The 21616-nt window shown below is 41.9% G+C and overlaps 1 protein-coding gene across 1 annotated transcript in view; it reads right to left on the bottom strand.

The window, feature by feature from the left end:
* Positions 1-7172: 7172 nt before the first annotated feature.
* Rpn2 (Regulatory particle non-ATPase 2) overlaps positions 7173-21616 on the bottom strand; it is a 73891-nt gene continuing 59447 nt past the window's right edge. Inside the window, exons 10-11 of the mRNA XM_067158508.2 lie at positions 10644-10859; positions 7173-7241 (exon numbers count right to left, since the gene is read on the bottom strand). Of these exons, the coding sequence (XP_067014609.1) occupies positions 7173-7241; positions 10644-10859 (285 nt within the window). The remainder of the gene's footprint in view (positions 7242-10643; positions 10860-21616) is intronic.

Here is a 21616-nt window from a genome sequence, read left to right as displayed (position 1 = left end):
TCCCAGGTACTTGAAGTGAGAAACTGATTCTAATTTTGCTTCTTCCAGAAAGAGGTTTGAGTTGGTTAATTTCCTGTTAATGGTCATTTCTCATTACATTACATTACATACCCTATATAAATGAGATACAATATAGCCTTGAACTGCTAGGTGCACTTTGAAATCTTCATAATTAAGTGTCAGAAAATTTAGAACGCCCACTAGCCAGTACCGTAATGGAAAATAAGGCTTCTAAACATGGTGGGCGGGAAGAAGTGGTAAAAATAAACTTCTGAAAAGTGTTTCCCCTCTTGCAATTATGTAGCATTTTCTCAATAATGTAATGTTCTTATTCTCCTTATTACTCCCTAAAGTAATTAATACTGTGTGTGTATTTAACTACTCTGAGTCTCATTATTGTTACGTTCCCAGCGAGCGAGAAAGGAAGCTCTTGAGTCTTCATTATCTGGCCGGCAAACGTCGCGTCTCGAGTGTGTTTGTCGTGTAGTCAGTTGGAAATGGCGGGCACAAGTGCCTCTGTAAACAAATTCGTCCTCTCTGTCTCTCGCATCCACATAAACAGTTGTTCTGCGTTCGGAAGGGGAAATGTGTATCTGCACAATAATGTTAGTTTTTCTTTTAGCATTCCAGTTTCCAACCATCAAGCGTGGTCTATGCATAATCTAAACGTAATAATAATAATAATAATAATAATAATAATAATAATAATAATAATAATAAAAGTAGTTTTAGAAAGGAGCTTATACAAGGAATGTTAACTTCTTTAGAGATTCACACAAAAACTTCGAACCCAAAAGAAAATTCACCAGTAACAAATATCCTTCGCCACGAAAGACAGGTAGCGAATAAATACGACGAAATTACAACACATGAATCCCTCGAAAGTTAAAAATATTAACCCTCTCAGTGGCGTGCATATTTTTAGATACTAGGCAAGAATCCCACCTAATTTTACTCTGAACTTCAACTCTCTCGAAAAAATTCATTACTCTCACAATTTTCAGTGAAACATTCTCTATTATATAAAAGGGATGTCGCTTTGAATTAATGATACTTTATATCAAGGAACATTTATAGTTAAAATTAAAACAAATCATGAATTTAAAAATGTAAAATCAATAAATAAAAATCAGCGTTTTAAAGCAAATATGTGGTTCTAAAAAACAGTATCACACGCTAACTGTTGGTATTCGCGCGAGATGTGCGGGCATGACCTTAAAATTTTTTAATATTCGTCACACGAAAATAAATCATTTTAAGGGGCTCCTAGCGGTAAATTCGGAGAGTGAACACCTTCCTTGATAAGAACATACTAATATGTGCTACCATCTAACGGAAAAGGAAGAAATACGACGGTCTCTAAAGGAGCCTGCACGAGGGATGAAATATCATTCCTGGCACTTTCCGAGAGTTCACAGAGGAATGAAAAATCATCCCTTGGCGCTCGAAGAGTTAACAAACCAATGACATAATATCACGTTTTCCATTGATGTGCATTTCATCGGTCCCGTAGGTCTCAGGTTAAAAGAAATCGCCGTGACCTGCATCGACTAGGCAACACGCAATGCAATTCTGAACGGCAAGTTGCATCACCCCCTTCAATATTTCTCCTCGCAACTAGCAACTACAGTATTCTATCAAACCAACACGCATCTTAGGCCGTAGTCACAGTTTTGAGGACTCCGCTTCTGTATCGTCTTGTATCTGCAGCGAGGCTTTTAGCTTGCCTGCACTTTGTGAAACGACTTTGCTACTGTACGGGCGGGGCTTGTGCTACATTCAGCGATCGAGAAAATAAGATCTTTGTATGTATTTCACTCCGCCATACGCCCAACCAGAAAAAGAACTACAACAAACTCGCATGCATCTCTAGGTACGCATTTCAGGATGACTAGCTAAAAGTTTGTGATGGTGAGCTAGTATTCATGCACCCCTCCACTTTGGGTTAGCGTCAGGGAAGGCATCCGGCCCCGCGGTCTATGACAAGCGAGCCTATCCCTTACCAGGAGGGCACGGGTCAGGAATTTTACGCGTATATCAGGGCTCAGTTGCGGTCCAGTCAGCCTACGTGAAAATAATCCAAGAACTATCTGATGGTGAGATAACAGTCGCCATCTAAAAAGCCAAAAATAATGGCCGAGAGGATTCGTCGTGATGACCACGTGTTACCTCATAACGTGCAGGCCTAGGTATATCAGGGCTTTAACGCCATGGGGTCATTACTATTATTTTAAAAACCGATCCAGACATATGAAACTTCATCTACGTTCTTGATATAATCACATGAAAAGATATTCTTGGAGATATGTGAATGTGCATTATGCTGGTCATCAGAGTGGAGGTATAACATTCATAATCGCCAGATTGCGTGCCAAAAGCCTGGGTTAAATTCCAAACCCCTCCGCAGCGTTCACGGCGCTGTTGATGGTGATTCGTCCGCCGGATGGAGACGTAAAGCCTTGAGCAGACAGTAGTAGGCTATGTGCCGGCACCGGATTTCACCTACTCCCTAGGGTGGGGACGATAAAAGCCTGTTGTAAGGGGCAACTAAAGGGTCTCCAGGGCCTCTCACCTTGGCAGCGTGGGTTGGCGACCAAAGGGCCCTCAGCTGATTCCTGGCATTGCTTCCATTTACTTGCATCAGGCTCCTCACTTTCATCTATCCTATCCGATCCCATAGACGGTATTAGAGCACTCTAGACCTTTGTGGCCCTTGTCTTTCTTTGGCTGATACTTGCATTTATCGAAGTGTCGGATCCCTTCCCGTATTTCCCCTCTGATGTTGCCTAGTTGACTTCCTCTTAAAACAATCACCACCACGTCTCTCCCTTCCCACTATCATATATCACGTCATTCATTTCGTCTCATTAACTTCTCTGATGAAACCGACATCAGGAAGGGCCTGTGGTCGTAAAACCTCACTTCATACCCGGTACAGCACAGAAACGGGACAAGGGTTATACATACATACGGTGTACATGTCATACAGCTCTAACAAACCAGAATAACGCACCACTGCGAAAGAAAAGAACACACGCATTTTCTCAAATACTAAAACACCACCTTCTGTGCCGCCCACATCCAGAGGGGGCAAGAGCTGAAAACAATTTTCGCTTCATAATATTATAGTCGAATAAAAGACAAGCCTAAAACAAAGATGAAACACCTCTGTTTGCTTTCACCTTCCAAAAAGAAAGAGACCTTTCTTCTTGCTAATGCAGAGAGATCTAATAACATTAATCTTCACAACAACACAAAGAATGTGCCAAGAGCATTCAAAACGAAATGAAACAGGATTACTTTTGAAACAGTACATGAAGCTCCCCTTTGGAAGAACGCCTTTGTATTTATCTCCAAGGGAGAGATTAGGACTAAAGCAGCGCAGTAACGAACTATGACTCGTTAACAGCAGCAACTCTTAACCTTCCCGTAGACAGCCGGCACAATTTAGGTGGCAAGCGGCGCTCGTGTTATTGGTTCGTATCCGGTCACGGGCATAGACGATGATGATAATGCTTGTTGTTTAAAGGGGTCTAACAGCTAGGTCATCGGCCCCTAATGGTACGAAATGAGACGAAACGTAATGACAACTTTAAAAGTCCAAAATCAACCACTGACCAGAATTCGAAACGTGATGAGAAAGAATTAACGGATGAATATGAATTTAAAAACAATCAGTTGATCCGACCCACAATGCCCCACATTCCCAGTAACTATCACAAAGCAACAGCATTACTGATCAACGGACTGCTTCTAAAGCACAATCCTGAATTGATTATGCTTGTTGTCTAAAGGGGTCGAAGATCCAGGTCACTAGGCCCTCATAACGCCACTTATCGCTAGTGAAGTAGAACCAGGGTATTTGTCAAGTTGCGGTACTAATCAAAAGTAGTGTAGACTCGCGGTATTCCATACATTATAGTACTACTATAGGTAATGTAATACACGCATGTAACGCAGACCTATGGCGTTTCTCAAATTATAGTGCCACTTACAGGCAACGCAAACCTAAGGTGTTCCTCACGTAGGTGTACAAATCACAGGGACTCGTACAATCCCGTCTTGTTCCTCACATAGTGGGTACTAATCACAGGCAACGCCCAGTCCCGTAGTGTTTCTCATATAATTACAGGCAACGTAAGCCCATGGTGTTCCGCATGTAGTGGTACTAAAAATAGGTACTGTAAATCCCACCCTGATTCACACACTGTTGCTACTGATCACAACCTATTGTGTACCTAGCATAGTGGGTACTAGTCGCAAGTGAAGGCGATCCATGGTGTTACCTGCGTGATGGTACCAATTACAAGTAGTCTCATTGTTCTAAATTGATCATCCCTTGGTCGCCCCTTTTAGTCGCCTCTTGCAAAAGACAGGGGATACCGTGGGTGTATTCTTCGTCTGCGTCTGCCACCCACAGGGGATGGAAAATATGTAGGCGTTGTCATTAATAGATTGTTCCTCAGTTTGCAAAATAAGTTTCTCAAATCGTTAGCTTCTTGGATACGAAAAAAAAAAAAAGGGCAGACTGTACAAAGAAATGAAGCGTCTACTGTGCATTGTAATTACAAGTAATTGTTTTTTGCTTTGTTTTTACAAGAGACCAGCACTGCTCATTCAAAAAATCGATTTGGTGCTTTTAATGTAATCCCATTCATTCAGCAGATGTATACACTCAACCGCACAAATCTGGCCGGCAAAGAAATATTCTAGTCCGTCCCCTTGGCCAAACGGTCAACAGAGGTTCCAGGGTTCGATTCCCGGCCGGGGTCGGGGATTTCAATCGCGCCTGACTAATTCTTTTGGCTCGGGGACTGGATTTTTGTGTTTGTCCCAACGCTCTCGCCTTCGTATTCAGACAATACACCACACTACCCACCACGAGAGAAAACACACCATTGTGATTACTAGAGAAAGGTAGTGATGGGATAATTGAATAATTTTAATATTCGATTAACCTCCATCCGATTGTTTAGGTAATCGAACAGATAATCGAATAAAATAATCGAATGAGTTTCAAATATTCAGTTGTACCGCGTAGAATATTCGGATGCATCATGAATCAATTTTTCGGTTTAAGTGTGTCGGATGGATAATTGATTGAAATAAGCGAATAGATTAAAGCTCATCAAAATTGAAATACCTCTTTTTCCAAACGTATCTCCAAATGTTGAAACTAAATTAGTGAATGAACTGTCTTAATAACGCCACGTTTTATTCCATTATTTCGAAAGCATTCACTATTCAATTGCCTCACACATTCGAATGCAATTCTGAATGAATAATCGAAAAAATAATCGGACGGAGAAATATCCACTTTTCGATTGCCTCATTCATTCGAATGAATAATCGAAAAATAACCGAATGGGAAATATAATCGAATATGCGATTATTTTGTATTCGATTATCCCATGACTAGTGGAAAGTATTGTCAGAAAAAGGGGATAAGAGATTCTGAAAATACTAATTAATAAACTTGTTGTATTGGATTGCAGACATCATCTCAATGTTTCTGGCAGTAACTCGCTGGCGCTTTGAGCCCGGTAGATTCTTATATACAGTTCAAAAAAATTAGGGGAATAATGTTTTTGAACGTATGCCATGCTCCACAAAACAATACCTCACACCCAGGTATATTACCAGCTAAACCTTTATTTTATACCATTGAAGTATTCAAAAAAAAAATCGATGGATTCACGTGTTCGTTTTCAGAACACAAACGGAAATGTCCAAATAGGAGCGAAAACAAAGTGATAATAGTCCTCCAGGATGATTTTTATCACAGTTGAAGAGCAATCTTTAAAATAAATTATTTTCCTGATGCATGATGATTACAAGGCATGCTGTTCGGCATATTTTATACAAACGCCTTACTGAACACATTTAATTACGTACGTCCTTAAAGCCTACATACATAGATTATAGACCGTTATGCTTTTCAATGTTCAGTCTGCAAGCCTCTGTGAATTTACTAAACGTCGCCACAATCCTCTATTTGCAACTAGTGCTGTGGCCTCATTTAGTTCTATACCTATTATCTTCAAATTGTTAGAAACCGAGTCTAACCATTGTTGTCTTGGTCTCCCTCTGCTTCTCTTACCCTCCATAACAGAGTCCATTATTCTCCTACATAACCTGTCCTTCATTCGCCTCACATGACCCCACCAGCGAAGCCGGTTTATGCATACATCTTCATCCATCAAGTTCATTCCTAACTTATCCTTTATCTCCTCATTCCGAGTACCCTCCTGCCATTGTTCCCACCTGTTTGTACCAGCAACCATTCTCGCAACTTTCATGTCTGTTACTTCTAACTTGTGAATAAGATAACTTGAGTCCACCCAGCTTTCGCTCCCGTAAAGCAAAGTTGGTCTGAAAATAGATTGATATAAAGATAGTTTCATCTGGGAACTGATTTCCTTCTTACAGAATACTGTTGATCGCAACTGCGAGCTCGCTGCATTAGCTTTACTGCACCTTGATTCAATCTCACTTCCTATACTATCATCCTGGGAGAACACACATCCTAAATACTTTTAGTTATCTATCTGTTCCAGGTTTGTATCACCAATCTGACATTCAATTCCCTTGGATTTCTTACCTACCATCATCAATTTAGTCTTCCAAAGGCTAATTTTCATACCATACTCATTGTACCTATTTTCAAGTTCCAAGATATTAGACTGCAGGCTTTCGGCACAGTCTGCCATTAAGACCAAGTAGTCAGCATTCGCGAGACTGCTTACTCCATTTCCACTTAACTGAATCTCGTCTTTATATGATAGCATATAATCATACATGTATTGTACAGCGTGGCGGAGTTATGTAAGTGTAATGTACACCCCTCCAGACTTGCGCTATCTGATAACGTCCTGCGCTAACGATCGTAACAGCCGTTTCTCGTGTACACAGATTCGTCAGTTAGATCGTAACCGTGACATGCCCGCCGTAAGGTAAGGTTAAATACTTCTCCAATGCTTATAGTATGGATTCGTTCACTTTGTCCCAGTTATATATTACTTTAAAGCCATTAATCGTGTAGTGTTAATAAGAGAAGAAGATCAGTCCTCATAACTAAACTGAAACAGAATACTGTTAAGCACACAAACATGGAAGAAATATACAAAACATGAACAGGAAATATACGCTTAAGAGAAATTGTATATGCAGTCCTACCTGAACAGGATGAATCCCAATCCAGTGACGGCAGCTCTCCTGACATCATCGTTCACATCGGACACCTGAAAGAAAAAAAGACGGCGGTGGGTTGATCCTTGTTTCAAAAGGACTTAGAAAGAGAGGAAAACAGTCGTAATATCTTAGGATTTCATGGCCGACGTCCCAATGAATACAGAAGAAATGGAAACATAGAAATATGGAAGCAGGCTGTGCTTGGATTGTGATGCTATCTCTCAACGTTTTCATCGGAATTTTCAAGGGTTCCGCCTTCCCCAAAAGTCAGTGCTATCCCAAGGGATCACAGTCGACAAGACCAGGTAATTTATTCTATACCCATCGTGAAGCCAGCTGTAGAAATGTAAGCTGCTGTTTCAGTTTTTAAAGGGATAAACAAAATTACATTATTTACACACTGTTAACCCAAACATGGCGCAACAGCCCCGAAGGGCCATGGCCTACCAAGCGACCACTGCTCAGCCCGAAGGCCTGCAGTTTACGAGGTGTCATGTGGTTAGGACGACTGATCCTCTCGGTCGTTATTCTGGGCTTTCCGCGGCCACCATCTCACCGTCAGATAGCTCCTCAATTGTAATCAAGTAGGCTGACTGGACCTCGAACCAGCCCCCAGTTGCAGGTAAAAATCCCCGACTTGGCCGGGAATCGAACCCGGAGCCTCCGGATAAGAGGCAGGCAGACTACCCCTACATAGCGGGGCCGGCTACACACTGTTAATGTTTTCATATAAAAAATATGGCCTTCTGTGATACGAGGACGAGTCAAATTAAAACAATTCAAAAGTAATAAAAATTTGCAATGTCAAGCCACAGTTCTGTTTGTAGACAGTGTTATTCTACAAGCAACACCACCATGCAGACAAGCGATCACCATCGAAGTAGCCGTGTAACAACGGCCGCCCTACTTTAGATATACACGATTTAAAAAAAAAACCAACGGTCTTTTATTCGGTTTCCGAGTAGTGAAAAAGTAACACCAATTGAAATTCATCAACGAATGACGATTCAGTAGGGTGATGCTCGTTTGAGACAGCAGCAACATGACAATGCTCGGCTCCACACTGCCCATCCAACAGTAACGGCCATCTAAAAGCTGCATTTCGAGTGTCTTTCACATCCACCATATTCTCCAGACATCACCCCCTTAGTGATTAACCACATGCCTGGTCCACTCAAGGGGGCACTGGCAGACAAGACTGTCCGTTCAGATTAAGACAAAAACGGTGCACAAAAGAGTGCGCAGACAATCGAAGGACGTTTTCTTTCTAAATGAATCCATGCTCTTTGCAATCCCAAGAGGACTTATACTGCAAAAAGCAGACTACTTAGAATGACACAGTTGTGAACCAGCTGCGCTCAATGATAAACTGAAAAATATAGTTTACTGCCATAATTTTACAAAACCATATAAACGTGAATAATCTGCGCAATGTTTTTAGCTGGCACTGAAAAAATGAAGATGTGTGCATTATTCGTAACAACTGAATCCCGTTATACTTCAGCGTTGCACGTCGGCTATCTGGTTAGAACGGAGGTGTATATATGGTTATAAGTGCAACAAATTCTTGTAATCACTCGTTCATTGCTAAAGAAAAGCTTCACATTACTGAAGATGCAGAGAATATTCAAAATCGCTCAGCGTAAAAAAAAAGAAGATATCCGCGAAAATTCTATTCGCGACTGGTGAAAAAAAACATGACGGCAAAAAACAAAAATAGGAGCCTTAACAGCCAAAAATGTGGAGCATCCGGACATCGAAAATGCTCTGTGTGATTATGTGAATGAAAGGAGGCAGTAGAGAAATGTGCCGGATAAAAGCTTTCATTATAGCCGGCGAACTAGGAATCATATGTCTCAAAGGCATCAAAAGCTTGATGCCACAACAACGTCCGAAGATGATGAAGAAGGTGAAGATTAAGAGGCGTTATTTTAAAAGAACAGTAGGTGACATTTTATATAAGATTCGTTTCATACAATAAAGTAGTTTTCTTTTTAGAATTTCTCCTCCTGAAATTAGGGTACGCGGTTTACTCGCGTACGTAATCCGTGACGATGTTACAAACTTTCAGGGATGATGGAGGACGCAAATGGATCAATTTGAGATAAGGAACTGCAGTGCGGAAACGTTCGAGTTAAGCAAAATTCTACTCATTTTAAGCCTGTTTACCTGCACAAGTTTCACAAGCTGCCCCATTTAGAACAAATATTCGAAATGGCATCCCCTTGCATCAATGCAGGCATGACATCGTCCTACGAAGTTCCGTCGTACCCGTTCGAATATCCCCGGTGTCGTTTGATCAGCGTCACAGACAGCGAGAATTCTCGCCAAGAGATCCTCTTCAGTGTCGACAGGTGTCTCATACACAAGGCTGTCCGAGTTCGTTGCTAAACGGTTAGCGTGCTGGTCTTTGGTCACAGGGTCCTGGGTTCGATTCCCGACAGGGTAAGGAATTTTAACCAGAACTGGTTGATTCCCTGGCACGGGGGCTGGCTGTATGTGTCGTTTTCATCATCATTTCGTTCTGATCACGCCTTCGGGCTTTTCACAAGGCTTTTCACATGGCCCCACAAGAAGAAATTCCGACATCCCAGCATCTGTTAAGAACGGACGGACGTTAAACTACTTGGATTATTAATAACTTTTGAATCAAGCGTATCCGGACTACGGTTCCTTATCTCATTTGCCGTCCACCATCATCCCTGACAGTTTGTCACATCATCACGGATACACACTGTATATTTCAGAATAATGGTACGGATTTAAAAATGCATTAATAAGATCTAGTCATAAGGAAAGAAAGAAAGAAAGAGCATTAACAATTCTAATATTAACATAATACATTTGTATTTATAAGGTTTGTCCAAAGGAAATTGAGACCTCAGTACGAAGAAAGAGTATGCATGCGTCCGTGGATGGCTACATATGTTAGGAAAAAATCTGGTACCGTCAGAAAGTGTTGGTGTGCTGTTTGCATGTATGGAAGCAAAGTTTTGCCATGCATTCGTCCAGAAGTGACCAACCATGGCCCAACGTTGGTTATTCAGTTTACGATGGCAGATGGCGTTATTGGAGCAGTCTTTTTTACCGCCGAATGATGGGATTAAGTAGTATCGTGCTGTACTGTGTTACGATGGTGTAAGAAATTAAATCGTGGAAGAGTAACACGTGCCATAAGTAACAGGTCACGAACACTGGGCGGGGTGGTGAGAAAATTAACAAGAAATGGGAAAGAAGCAATTCAGGGTTCGCAAGGAATAGCGAGTCCGAGACGTCGTTGAAGAATAATTCCGTCGCCAACCACGGACGTTGTTCACTCGGAGTTTCCGCCATCAAGTGGACCGTTGGGACACTTGCTTCAACCAACAAAGTGACTATATTTAGGCAGACACTTACTGTATGCTCATGTATTATAGAATCCAAGTTTGTAGTTATTTAGATATGTTACTTACGGCAACGTGCAGCAGACGGCGGATAGCCTGGTTGTTTCCAGTGCCGCAGTACGCCATGGCTAGTGTGTACATGCCAGAGCGGCGGAGGATAGGGTCTTTATCTTGACACAGACTAGTGATGAGGGGATCGGCCTCTTCCAGTCGCCCGTACATAGTGAGGGCGATACCAACTGCCAGACCACGAAGGATCTTTTCGTGCTGGGTCTCTTGGGCGTACTGTAACAAACACAACCACATTCATATTTAAATTATACTGAGACAACAAAGTGAAAGCAAAAAACTGAAATGTGGAAGCCATCAGCCACGAACAATCAGCTGAAAAATTCGAGCCTGACCACCAACACAAGTGAAGCATTTCACATTACTGACATCTCCTAACACGAGGCCTCTCGACACACTGGAACAACTGTTACTCTGCAAAGCTCTAGACCGAATCTGCGTATTTATACCACCAATTTGTGATAGTTCTTACAAGAATGTACAATATATCTTAAGAATGAGATGGCAAAGAAAAAAAAAAAAAAAGCTTAAAGAAAACTTGAAATTTCATACGAAACTTTCTCAATAGTACGGTATTTTTCTAGAGATTACGATAACAGAATTAACAACTGTATGCCATGCTTGTATGAGTGCAGGAGAGATACAATTTATATTTTATTACATGGATCACCACCACAAGTCGTTTTACACACTTCTGAGTGTTGTAAACTTCTCAGCTCCTGTGAAGGTCTGCTGAAGAGGTAGAGCAACTGAGTTTTACCTGGTCGATCCTTGACCTTCACCGCCGTCTTGTATCGTCCACGTTTCCACGTAACCCGAACGATGCGTGTTCCCCTCCATCTCTTCTCGTAATCTGCCCGTACAACTGACAGATACGCGTAGAAAGATGTTCGGAGATGCTAAGTTGATTGACGATTGGACATAACACGCGTTTGGTATTTTTCAACTACTTTTAAGCGATAGCAGTACAGAAGTGTGTCCACTATTTTAGTGCAGCAATTTTTTTTTTTTCATTTTGCTGACACAGATAGCTCTTATGGGGACGATGGGATAGGAAAGGCCTAGGAGTGCGAAGGAAGCGGCGCTGGACTTAATTGATTATGCTTGTTGTTTAAAGCGGCCTAAAATCTAGGTCATCGGCCCCTAATGGTACATATTGAGACGAAATGCAATGACTATTTAAAAGTCCAAACTCCATCCATTTACCAGAATTCAAAACGTGATGATGAAGTATGAATGGATGAATATGAATTTAAAACATTCAGTGGACCTGACCCGCTATGCCTCACCTTCCCAGAAACTATATTACTGACCAAGGGGACTGCTTCCAAAGCACATTCCTGCAGTGGGGGTTCAAAATCCAGGTCACGCACGGTCCCTCATAATGGTACTTATCGCTAGTAAAGTAGAACAATGGTATTTCTCAAGCTGCGGTACTAATGAAAAGCCGCGTAAACTCACGGTGTTCCAAACATTATGGTAACGTCGCACAGGTAACGAAGACCTTTGGGGTTTCTCACAAAATGGCGCCATTCGTAGGCAACGCAAACCCGTGGTGTTCCTCACATAGTGGGTGAAAATCACAGGCAACGCAGACCCAGTGGCGAAGCGTGAACTAAGGGGGTAGACAGATATTTATTTTATTTAAACTGTTTTAATCATATTATTATATGGAATTTTGTTTTCAACGCATACATCTGTATTGAGTATTATATTAATGACTAAAAATAAGACAAACCCTATAACAACCTATAACCCTACGTGCAGTTGCTTTATTTTAAAATATAGACGAAATAGGACGCGGGAGTTGTCAAATAACAACGTACTTTTAGAATAAAAATAGCAATATATTTCATTGTTATGTAGATTTAATAAGAAAAATAAGGAATAAATAGTTGTTCGTACAAGTCACCTTAAACAATATTCTTGTAAATCAGTTTAATCCGCCTGTCCTTCATTTCGGTAAATATATCTATTACTCTCGTCTTGAAGTCAGACGTCTTGCTAAGATTCCACAGAAATTTCTTCTCTATAGTTAGAATTCCCAAGTTAGACAGTCTCTGGTTGGGCATCCAATTCCTTAAATAAGTTGGAATTCATTTTAATGCACTCATAGAGCGTTCACCAGAAACTGACTTGAACGGAATATACAGCATCAAATTAAGCAATTTTTTTTCCGTATGCGTACTCTGGAGTACCTTATTAAGACTGGAAGCCAATAGTCATTGGGGTTATAATACCGCAACTAATATTGGCGGGCAAGAAAATGCACGTACTTGAAGGGTTTTGATGCTGTCATTCATTTATTAGGTGTAAGTTTACTATACTTCGTATTTAAATATTATTAATTTATTTTTAGACGTGTCTTATAATAAAGTAAATTCAAATTAATAACATTAAAAGCATGTCTGAGATGGTAGCCAATAAGAGCACCTTTATAAGAGAGATCCAAATACTAGGCAATGAGAGCAAGAAGAGACGCTGGTAAGTCTGTCTACTGGGCGGAGACATCTCGCTATAGGAAAGTCATAGTTCCACAGTCAGCACCTACAGATAGCGTCAGTGTTGCTCTATCTGAAAGCTTTGAAAATCAAAGGGAAAATACACAGAATGGACAGCGTCTACTTTCGCCTACGTGCTTCGTGTAACTGACTCAAGCCTTAGCATTGCCGAAGTGAGACGAAAATAAGTAAAGCGGGGAATACAATAATGTCACGAATCTGGAAATATTTAATGTTCTAAAAAGTAATTGAATTAACTAGACAATATCTTTTTTCACAAAATGTTAAGGGTACACGCTGTCTACCCCGTCTCCCCTGACGCTTCGCCCCTGCGCAGACCAACAGTGTCGCTCAAATAGTGGTAGGCTACTAATCACAGACAACGCCCAGACCCGTGGTGTTTCTCACCTAATGGTACAAATCGCAGGCAATGTAAGCCCGTGATGTTCCGCATATAGCGGTACTAATCACAGGTACTGGAAACCCACAGTGAATCGCTCTCTGCTTGCTACTAATCACAAACCTATTGTGTACCTAACATAGTGGAACTACTCGCAAGTGAAGGGCACCCATGGTGTTCTCTGCGTGATTGTATTAATCACAAGTAGTTTCATGGTTTTAATTCAATCATCCCTTGGTAGCCCCTTTTAGTTACCTCTTACGACAAGCAGGTGATACCGTGGGTATAGCTGCCTCTGTGGATCCGTGGTAGAGTGTCGGCCTCCGAATCCCAGGATAGCGGGTTCAAATCCGGCAGAGGTAGTCGGATTTTTGAAGGGCGGAAAAAAGTCCATTCGACACTCCATGTCGTACGATGTCGGCATATAAAAGATCTCTGGTGATACATTTGGTATTTACCCGACAAAATTAATTAAATCTCAGCCATAGACGCCCAAGAGAGATCCGGTTTACTCTGTCAGCCATCTAGCGGACCTAGAGTAAAACGGAACGTCGAAATTGACGAGCAGACAGCCAGATGGCGTCAAATCGAAATGTCTGCACACGGTAGCTGAGGCCATACGATTATTATTATTATTAGTATTATTATTAGCGTGGGTATATTCTGCGTCTGCGTCCCCCACACACAGGGGGTGGTGTGAAAATGGGAAACGATGGAAAACCACTTTCAGGACTGCCAACAATGGCACTATCTCCGCAATGCAATCTCACAGCTGCGCGACTATAACCGCACGGCAAACTCGTTGGGTATATTATTATTATTATTATTATTATTATTATTATTATTATTAATTATTATTATTATTATTATTATTATTATTATTATTATTATTATTATTACCTAGTCATCAACCTGGAGGAGGCCGGGCTGAGTGGCTCAGACGGTTGAGGCGCTGGCCTTCTGATGCCAACTTGGCAGCTTCGATCCTGGCCCAGTCCGGTGGTATTAGAAGGTGCTCAAGTACATCAGCTCCCCCTGTGGGTGGGGGCGGTAGAATAACACCCAAGGTATCTCCTGCCTGTCGTAAGAGGCGACTAAAAGGCTCCCCAGGGGCTTTTGCTTGGGAGCGTGGATAGGCGACCACGGGGCCCTCAGCTTCCACTTCTGCGAGGCTCCTCACTTTCACCTGTCCTATCCGACCTCCCTTCGTCAACTCTTGCTCTTTTCCGACCCCGACAGTATTAGATCACTCGAGGCCTAGGGAGTCTTTCATTCTCACGCCCTTCGTGGCCTTTACTTCCTCTTAAAACAATCACCACCACCACAAATGTCAGCCTTGTGTCTGTAGATTTGACACGTAAAAAGAACTCCTGCGAGAATAAATTCCGGCACCTCGGCGTCTCCGAAAACCGTAAAAGTAGTTAGTGAGACGTAAAGCCAATAACATTATCATCATCATCATCATTCAAAATGGAGCTTATAACAGGCGTAGAATACCTACGAAAAGAAGTCCATTTAATTTACGTTTGCAGTCACTGCAGGAATTACTTTTAGCGTTTACCGAAGTTTAATTTTACGGGAATGAAGATTTCTGTTCTCTTAGCTTCACAAGTTATTCTACAGTTAGCCGAGCGAACATCTGAAATAAAAATAAAAGGAGCAAAGAAGAGGAGTTGAAGTAGGAGCAGAGAGAACGCTGTAAGGAAACGGTCGAGTTTATATACTACCAAGGAATGACCTCATAAAGTCGTGTGAAGTTTCCTATTTTATTTTTTCGTAGTCTTTTCTCGTCTTGTGTGTGAGCGGGTGCTAAAGGAGTTAGCACCGTTCTTTTCCTAACGGAAGTCGAACAGGGAGACAGATAGACAGACATACGTTCAGGTATCTTGGCACCTTCACACGTAACATTTTATATCGCAGCCATCAGCTTTGAAGAGGGGTTGTCCTGTTTCCTGGAATAGACTCCTAAAAGCATCACAGAGACAAACGAGAGACGAGGGCGCATGAGAAAAGAAAGAGACGCGGGAAACGGACGGGATGACAAGTGTGCGTATATATTGCATATCAGAGGTGCTCTGAATTCAAGAAATTATGCTTCTTCCTTTCAAGTCCCTATAATTGCTAACTTGGTATTAAATTAAATGGTTTCACCCGCTGCTTCTCAATCTAAAAATATAATAATAATAATAATAATAATAATAATAATAATAATAATCCGTAAAACCCCCACAGACACCACTTCAAAAGTAAAATTTATGGGTGAAATATGATAATGATGCTTGTTTAAAGGGGGCTTAACATCCGGGTAATCGGTCCCTAACGGTACGGGATGAGACGATATGTAATGACAAAATTCATCCATGAACCAGAACTCAAAACAGGATGATGATTAATGAATGAATACGAATTTGAAATAATCAGCGGATCCAACTCACAATTCTGAAAGTTTAAATAATTCCAAAAGCCATCCATTGACTAGAATTCAAAAAGACGACGCTGAACGATTATGAACTTAAAACAATCAGTGGATCCGCAATGTCCCTCCTTCCCATAAAATAACTTAAAACAATGGTAGATTTTTTTTTTTTTTGCTATTGGCTTTACGTCGCACCGACACAGATATGTCTTATGGCGACGATGGGACAGGAAAGGGCTAGGACTGGGAAGGAAGCGGCCGTGGCCTTAATTAAGGTACAGCCCCAGCATTTGCCTGGTGTGAAAATGGGAAACCACGGAAAACCATCTTCAGGGCTGCCGACAGTGGGGTTCGAACCACCTATCTCCCGAATACTAGATACTGGCCGCACTTAAGCGACTGCAGCCATCGAGCTCGGTAACAATGGTAGAAACAGCCAACAGAACAGGTTTAATTATTTCTGTAGAAAAACCCAAATTGATGACAAAATATCAAAAATGCTCCAGAATTTCTGATAGCAGAAACAGGTCAAATACGGAAGGTAAAGAAATTCAAATATTTGAGAGAAACAATTCAAGAAAACAGTTTACAAAAAGCCGTTGTAGAAGAAAGGTTATACAAAATGGAACGACCATAACTACAAAAAAAAGTGGTTATCTAAAAACCTCACAATACAACCCTACAACTCAGTAGTCAAACCGTAATGCGAGTAAACGTCTAGAACTGAATTACAAGCTGAATAGATTAATAGTACTCGAAAGAAGAATTATACGGAAATATCGGAACACAGAAAACATAGCAGAAACAATGCGCAAGAGGCGATTGGTTGACATTTATACAGAATGGATGACAACAGGTTAACCAAACAGATCTTCAAATATCTTTGCAACAAGAAGTCAACAACAAGCTGGATTCATGAAGTCAAGAAAGATTTGGGAAGAAGAAGCAACAGAGAGAGAGAGAGATTTAGAGAAAAAAAGTATTATAAACTGAAGGATTCCAAGGTCGGAAGAGAAAGAAAGCAGGCTCAAAATGGTCCGAGGAGAGGAAAAGGAGACGTTAAGAAGGACGAACAAGAAAGGATGAAGGATTGAAATTGTCACGTGGTCACTAGAAGGGCTAAAGGGAGATTTTGAATGTGGTCAAATACGTCAGCCTCGTGGCGGTAGATTTACTGGCACGTAAAATAACTCCTGCTGGACTAAATTCCGGCACCTCGGTGTCTCCGGAAAATCTCAAAAGTAATTAGCGGGACGTAAAGCAAGTAACATTATTATTAATAGTTTCCGTTTGAGGGCGGTGCTGCAGCGGACATGCAATGTAGCAGGACTTCGATGCGGGTATATAAGCACGGACATGTAGGCAAAGGGATTAGTGTGGCAGTCGTGTTGTGCAAAGGTGGGTGCATTAAATGTGGTCACGTGAACCATGGCGACGTTGCGTCCAAACAGGACCAACGTGCTGTTATTCTGTTCTTGCCTGTCGAAGGACAAACACCGGTAGACATCCAGCGGAGAAGGTGCAGCATGTTTACCGAAAACCACCATTGTGGAATGGTACACCAAATTCCGTGAGAGTCGCGTTTCGACACAAGACGCCAGCCTCATCCATTACGGACAACACACGAGCACCCGCCCTATAGTCCTCATCTCCGCCCCATGCGATCATCACACCTTCGCTCCCCTCAAAAAGGCGTTGAAGGATCGATGCTTCCTGTCGGACGAGGATGTGCAGCAGGACACGGTGGTTTGCCATACGGGGATCTTCAACCTGGTACGTCAGAGGAATTAGTGCCTCAGTGCTCACGGCGATTTTGCCTGATTGGCATCCCGATTCAGGGCTATACAGCCGTCAAACGGAAACTTTCTGATCGCCCCTTATATTTTTACGGTTTGTGGACACGCCGATGTGCCGGAATGTCGGTGTTCTTTCACGTGCCAGTACATCTGCCGACACGAGACTGGCGTACTTCACACTCAAATACCACAGGACAGTGCCGGGATCGAGCCCGCCAGCATGCGCACAGAAAGCCATTCAGTTACGCTCACGGAAAATCTGCGCCTTGTTCCCACATTGTGAACACCGCCGGGACTGACAGCCACGTTGTTTTTTTTTTTCCTTACATAAACTGCAACATTATTTGAGCAATACATAAACAGTTGCGGCCGAGATCTGAACCATGGTTACAGCGGTATATAAAAAAAAAAAGCCATCGTTCATCGATATGAGACGATAGTTACTGAACAAATGGGAATGAACTTCTAATCTTTGCTGCGACTGCCGCGAAGGACGACGAACTGAGGTATACACAACCTTAGAGCTCAGAATGTCCCATCCAAGCTTTCGAAAGCACAATGTAAGACCTCCGCAATGCGTACAACAAAGCTACTATCTGGAGGTTATACATGAACGAGCTTTAAATGGTTTACGTTCGAGAAAAGGAGTACGTTTGCATTTATGTCAATAATTGCCTTTTCTTCATCGTCTCAAAAAAAAAATCAATGGTATGTGAGCCCTGGCTCTATTTTCCATTCTAGGATCGGTAACTACAGGTCTTCCAGGTCGCCTTTCATTAGAGATACGTCTTTATAGGAGCACATTCATTACTGCTGCACCATCGTACCTCGACCACTATCAAAACTAATATAGGAAACAAAGGACTGCTGCAAATTTAATAACTGTACCCCTATCTCTACGCTGCAGTTTAGTAAACTAAATTCCACAACCACAATGGAGAATTTACTGCGAAGGGCGGTCTTAAATAGGGAACTCAAAGCATACACAACGCACACAGACAAGCGGAAGAGGAAGAATGGCCGTTTTAACATCCGAACACTGGAGGAGGGTAGAAAACGAAGTTAAGACGAAAGGAAAAAAAAAGATAGACGAGGAGATAGACGCGACCTCCAAAGCTCCAGAACTACCATACAATAAATATTACCCTGGTGTGAACTTCAAATGAAGAGTCACGATCTCCACAGTAATCCTCTCGTCTCCACCCTATCACATACACTTTACAGCCACTCACATAACAGTTGTACGTGACAACTGCACAAGCACCCTGCTACCAAAGTGCTTACTTGGCTGGCACATATTCCTTACTGGAGCACCGTCATATTTCTAGCACTATATAATAAAAAATCGTCTGTCTCTACTTTTTGAATATTAACCTCATACTTAGCCATTATACCGAATAGGATGAATAAGAGCCTATGTCGGATTCAGTTTTTGTTTGTTTGTTTGTTTGTTTGTTTGTTACGTCACGGGAAAACAGATAGGTGGATTGTCTTGAACCATTGTATTCACGTTTAGGATAAGGGCGAGTAGGAACTAAGTTATATGTTGCTTAAAAAATCACCAGGAAAAGGGATTCAAATGAAATATAAGCGATCGCCTGAAGCAAAAAAAATTGGGGGGAGGGGGGCAATGTAGTAAGTTTATGTATAATATGTGAAAGGTGTCAGTCTAGAAAATATCAATGAATTGTCTTTCACTCCATTGCTTCAGAATCGAACTAGGTAGAAAAGCGTTAATATCAGCTTTACAGCAGCGAAGCAATTCTATTGCTGAGAAAAAATATTAGACGGGGGGAAAATGAAGAGAGAATTCACCCGAGAGTGTTTCCCGCCCTCCCCTCTCACCCCCATCAAACTACGGTACATCTGCGGCTCCTTCACGCAAATTGTTCGCTCCATCAATAAACTGGTGTGAAACCTACAGTGGGCTGTCACAGAGCCAATCAACCACAATACGAATGGGAGAGAAAAGGATATAACTTAGCACGGCTTACACAAAGTTCCCAGCCAGAGTAAAAGCAAGTCTCTTCCAAGATATTAAGAAACTAAGCAAGCAAAAAGTTCTGAGATCTGAAGACTGCACGAAATCATCTGAAATTCTACCATCTAGTCATAAGGCAAACTAGTATGGATAGTCATTGGTGTTGCAAACCTGAGAGAGGTAGAAGCTAGTTTGCACTTTCTGACTTCACTTTATAAGTTATGTAGTAAATTCCCAGTCCCTTCGTTTGGAGGAACTTGGAACTTACTATTCCAGCAATAATTTGAGATCAAATCCATGCAAACAAAAGTTTGCACTTTCCACCAACGTAATAAGGAAGCTAGGAGGAGACAATGTAACGTGACGACGTGAAACACTCCCGCAGGGCTTTGCACTTAAATATCTCTGTGTAAGACTATCGGGCTGAGTGGCTCAGACGGTTAAGGCGCTGGCCTTCTAACCCCAACTTGGCAGGTTCGATCCTGGCTCAGTCCGGTGGTATTTGAAGGTGCTCAGATACGACAGCCCCGTGTCGGTAGATTTACTGGCACGTAAAAGAACTCCCGCGGGACTAAATTCCGGCACCTCGGCGTCTCCGAAGACCTTAAAAAGTAGTTAGTGGGACGTAAAGCAAATAACATTATTATTATTATTATTATTATTATTATTATTATTATTATTATTATTATTATTAAAGAGCACTCACTGCCTGATCATCAAAAGTGAAGTATCTATGATGCATTTGAACAAAGGTAGCAGCAGTGTTTGAGAAGAAACTGCAAGGAACTGATCCACAACACCCATTGTTTGGCAATCAACCTGACCATCACTTAATTCTCGACGCAGCTTTGTTATGGGGGAAGTAGGAGTCGCCAATGGCTAGCAGAAAGCCGTTCATACCAAGATATATGAGATGAGAGTCAAGGAACCAATAAATTATATGGATATGTTGCCATACGGTAAGTCGCTGAATATGCCGAACGCTACTTTTTCACGCAATCAGGTCAACCTGAAGAAGTGAAACAGACGCCAGATCACTTCTTGGTCTGACCCTTGATGACCAGGCCGCTTAGACTGCCTGCTTGTCAATTCAGACGCTCCGTTTAACTCTACTAGTCTGCAGAGTAAACGGGATCTCTGTTCAGTGATACGTGACTCAGTTTTAATCCATTTTGTCGGGCAAACATCCAATGAGTCATCAAAAACCTTTTGCACGCCGACACCATACGACGCAGAGTGTCGAATAGACTTCTTTTCCGCCCTTCAAAAATCCGACTACGTCAGCCGAGGTTGAACTCGCGATCTTAGGGTGCGGAGGACGGCACCGTACCATTGATCCACGAAGTGAGCTAGATCCTTGATGAACTACACCCATTGCAGAGAAGACCTAATGCCTGTAACGTGGAAGACATAACAGCCGCTAGACACTGGAATTTAAAAAATTTACCCGGACACGAAAATTAAATTGACTTGATTACTTTAAGAGGAAAAACAACAAGTAGTTTGTGTGTGGCAACATTGACAGCTGGTGCATATAGAAGGTTTGAACAAAGAACCATAAATTCTCACTACCCTCAACAGAAGGAAGCTAGAATACTTTGGTTATACAGGGAGTATAATTTAAGACTTCGTAGCGGAGTACCGAGGCACAGGAGTGCAGAGAAACGGTGATAGCGAGCGCAGTGCCCGCAACAGCGAGCGGACGTAGTCGTCTCACAGAAGCGGCATCATTACGCCTACAGAAACCAAACGAAACTGACCTCACCAACTATATACATGCACAGGAGAAAGAAAGAAAGAAAGAAAACAAACTAGTAAATGAAACTGGATTCACCAGTATTTACAGAAGATGTTGAGCTGCGATGCAAGCTCGCATGAT

This window comes from Anabrus simplex, chromosome 14 (genome assembly GCF_040414725.1).
Source record: "Anabrus simplex isolate iqAnaSimp1 chromosome 14, ASM4041472v1, whole genome shotgun sequence".
Lineage (NCBI taxonomy): Eukaryota > Metazoa > Arthropoda > Insecta > Orthoptera > Tettigoniidae > Anabrus > Anabrus simplex.
Note: the sequence above shows the minus strand (reverse complement) of the source record. Positions and strands in the feature narration are given on the sequence as shown.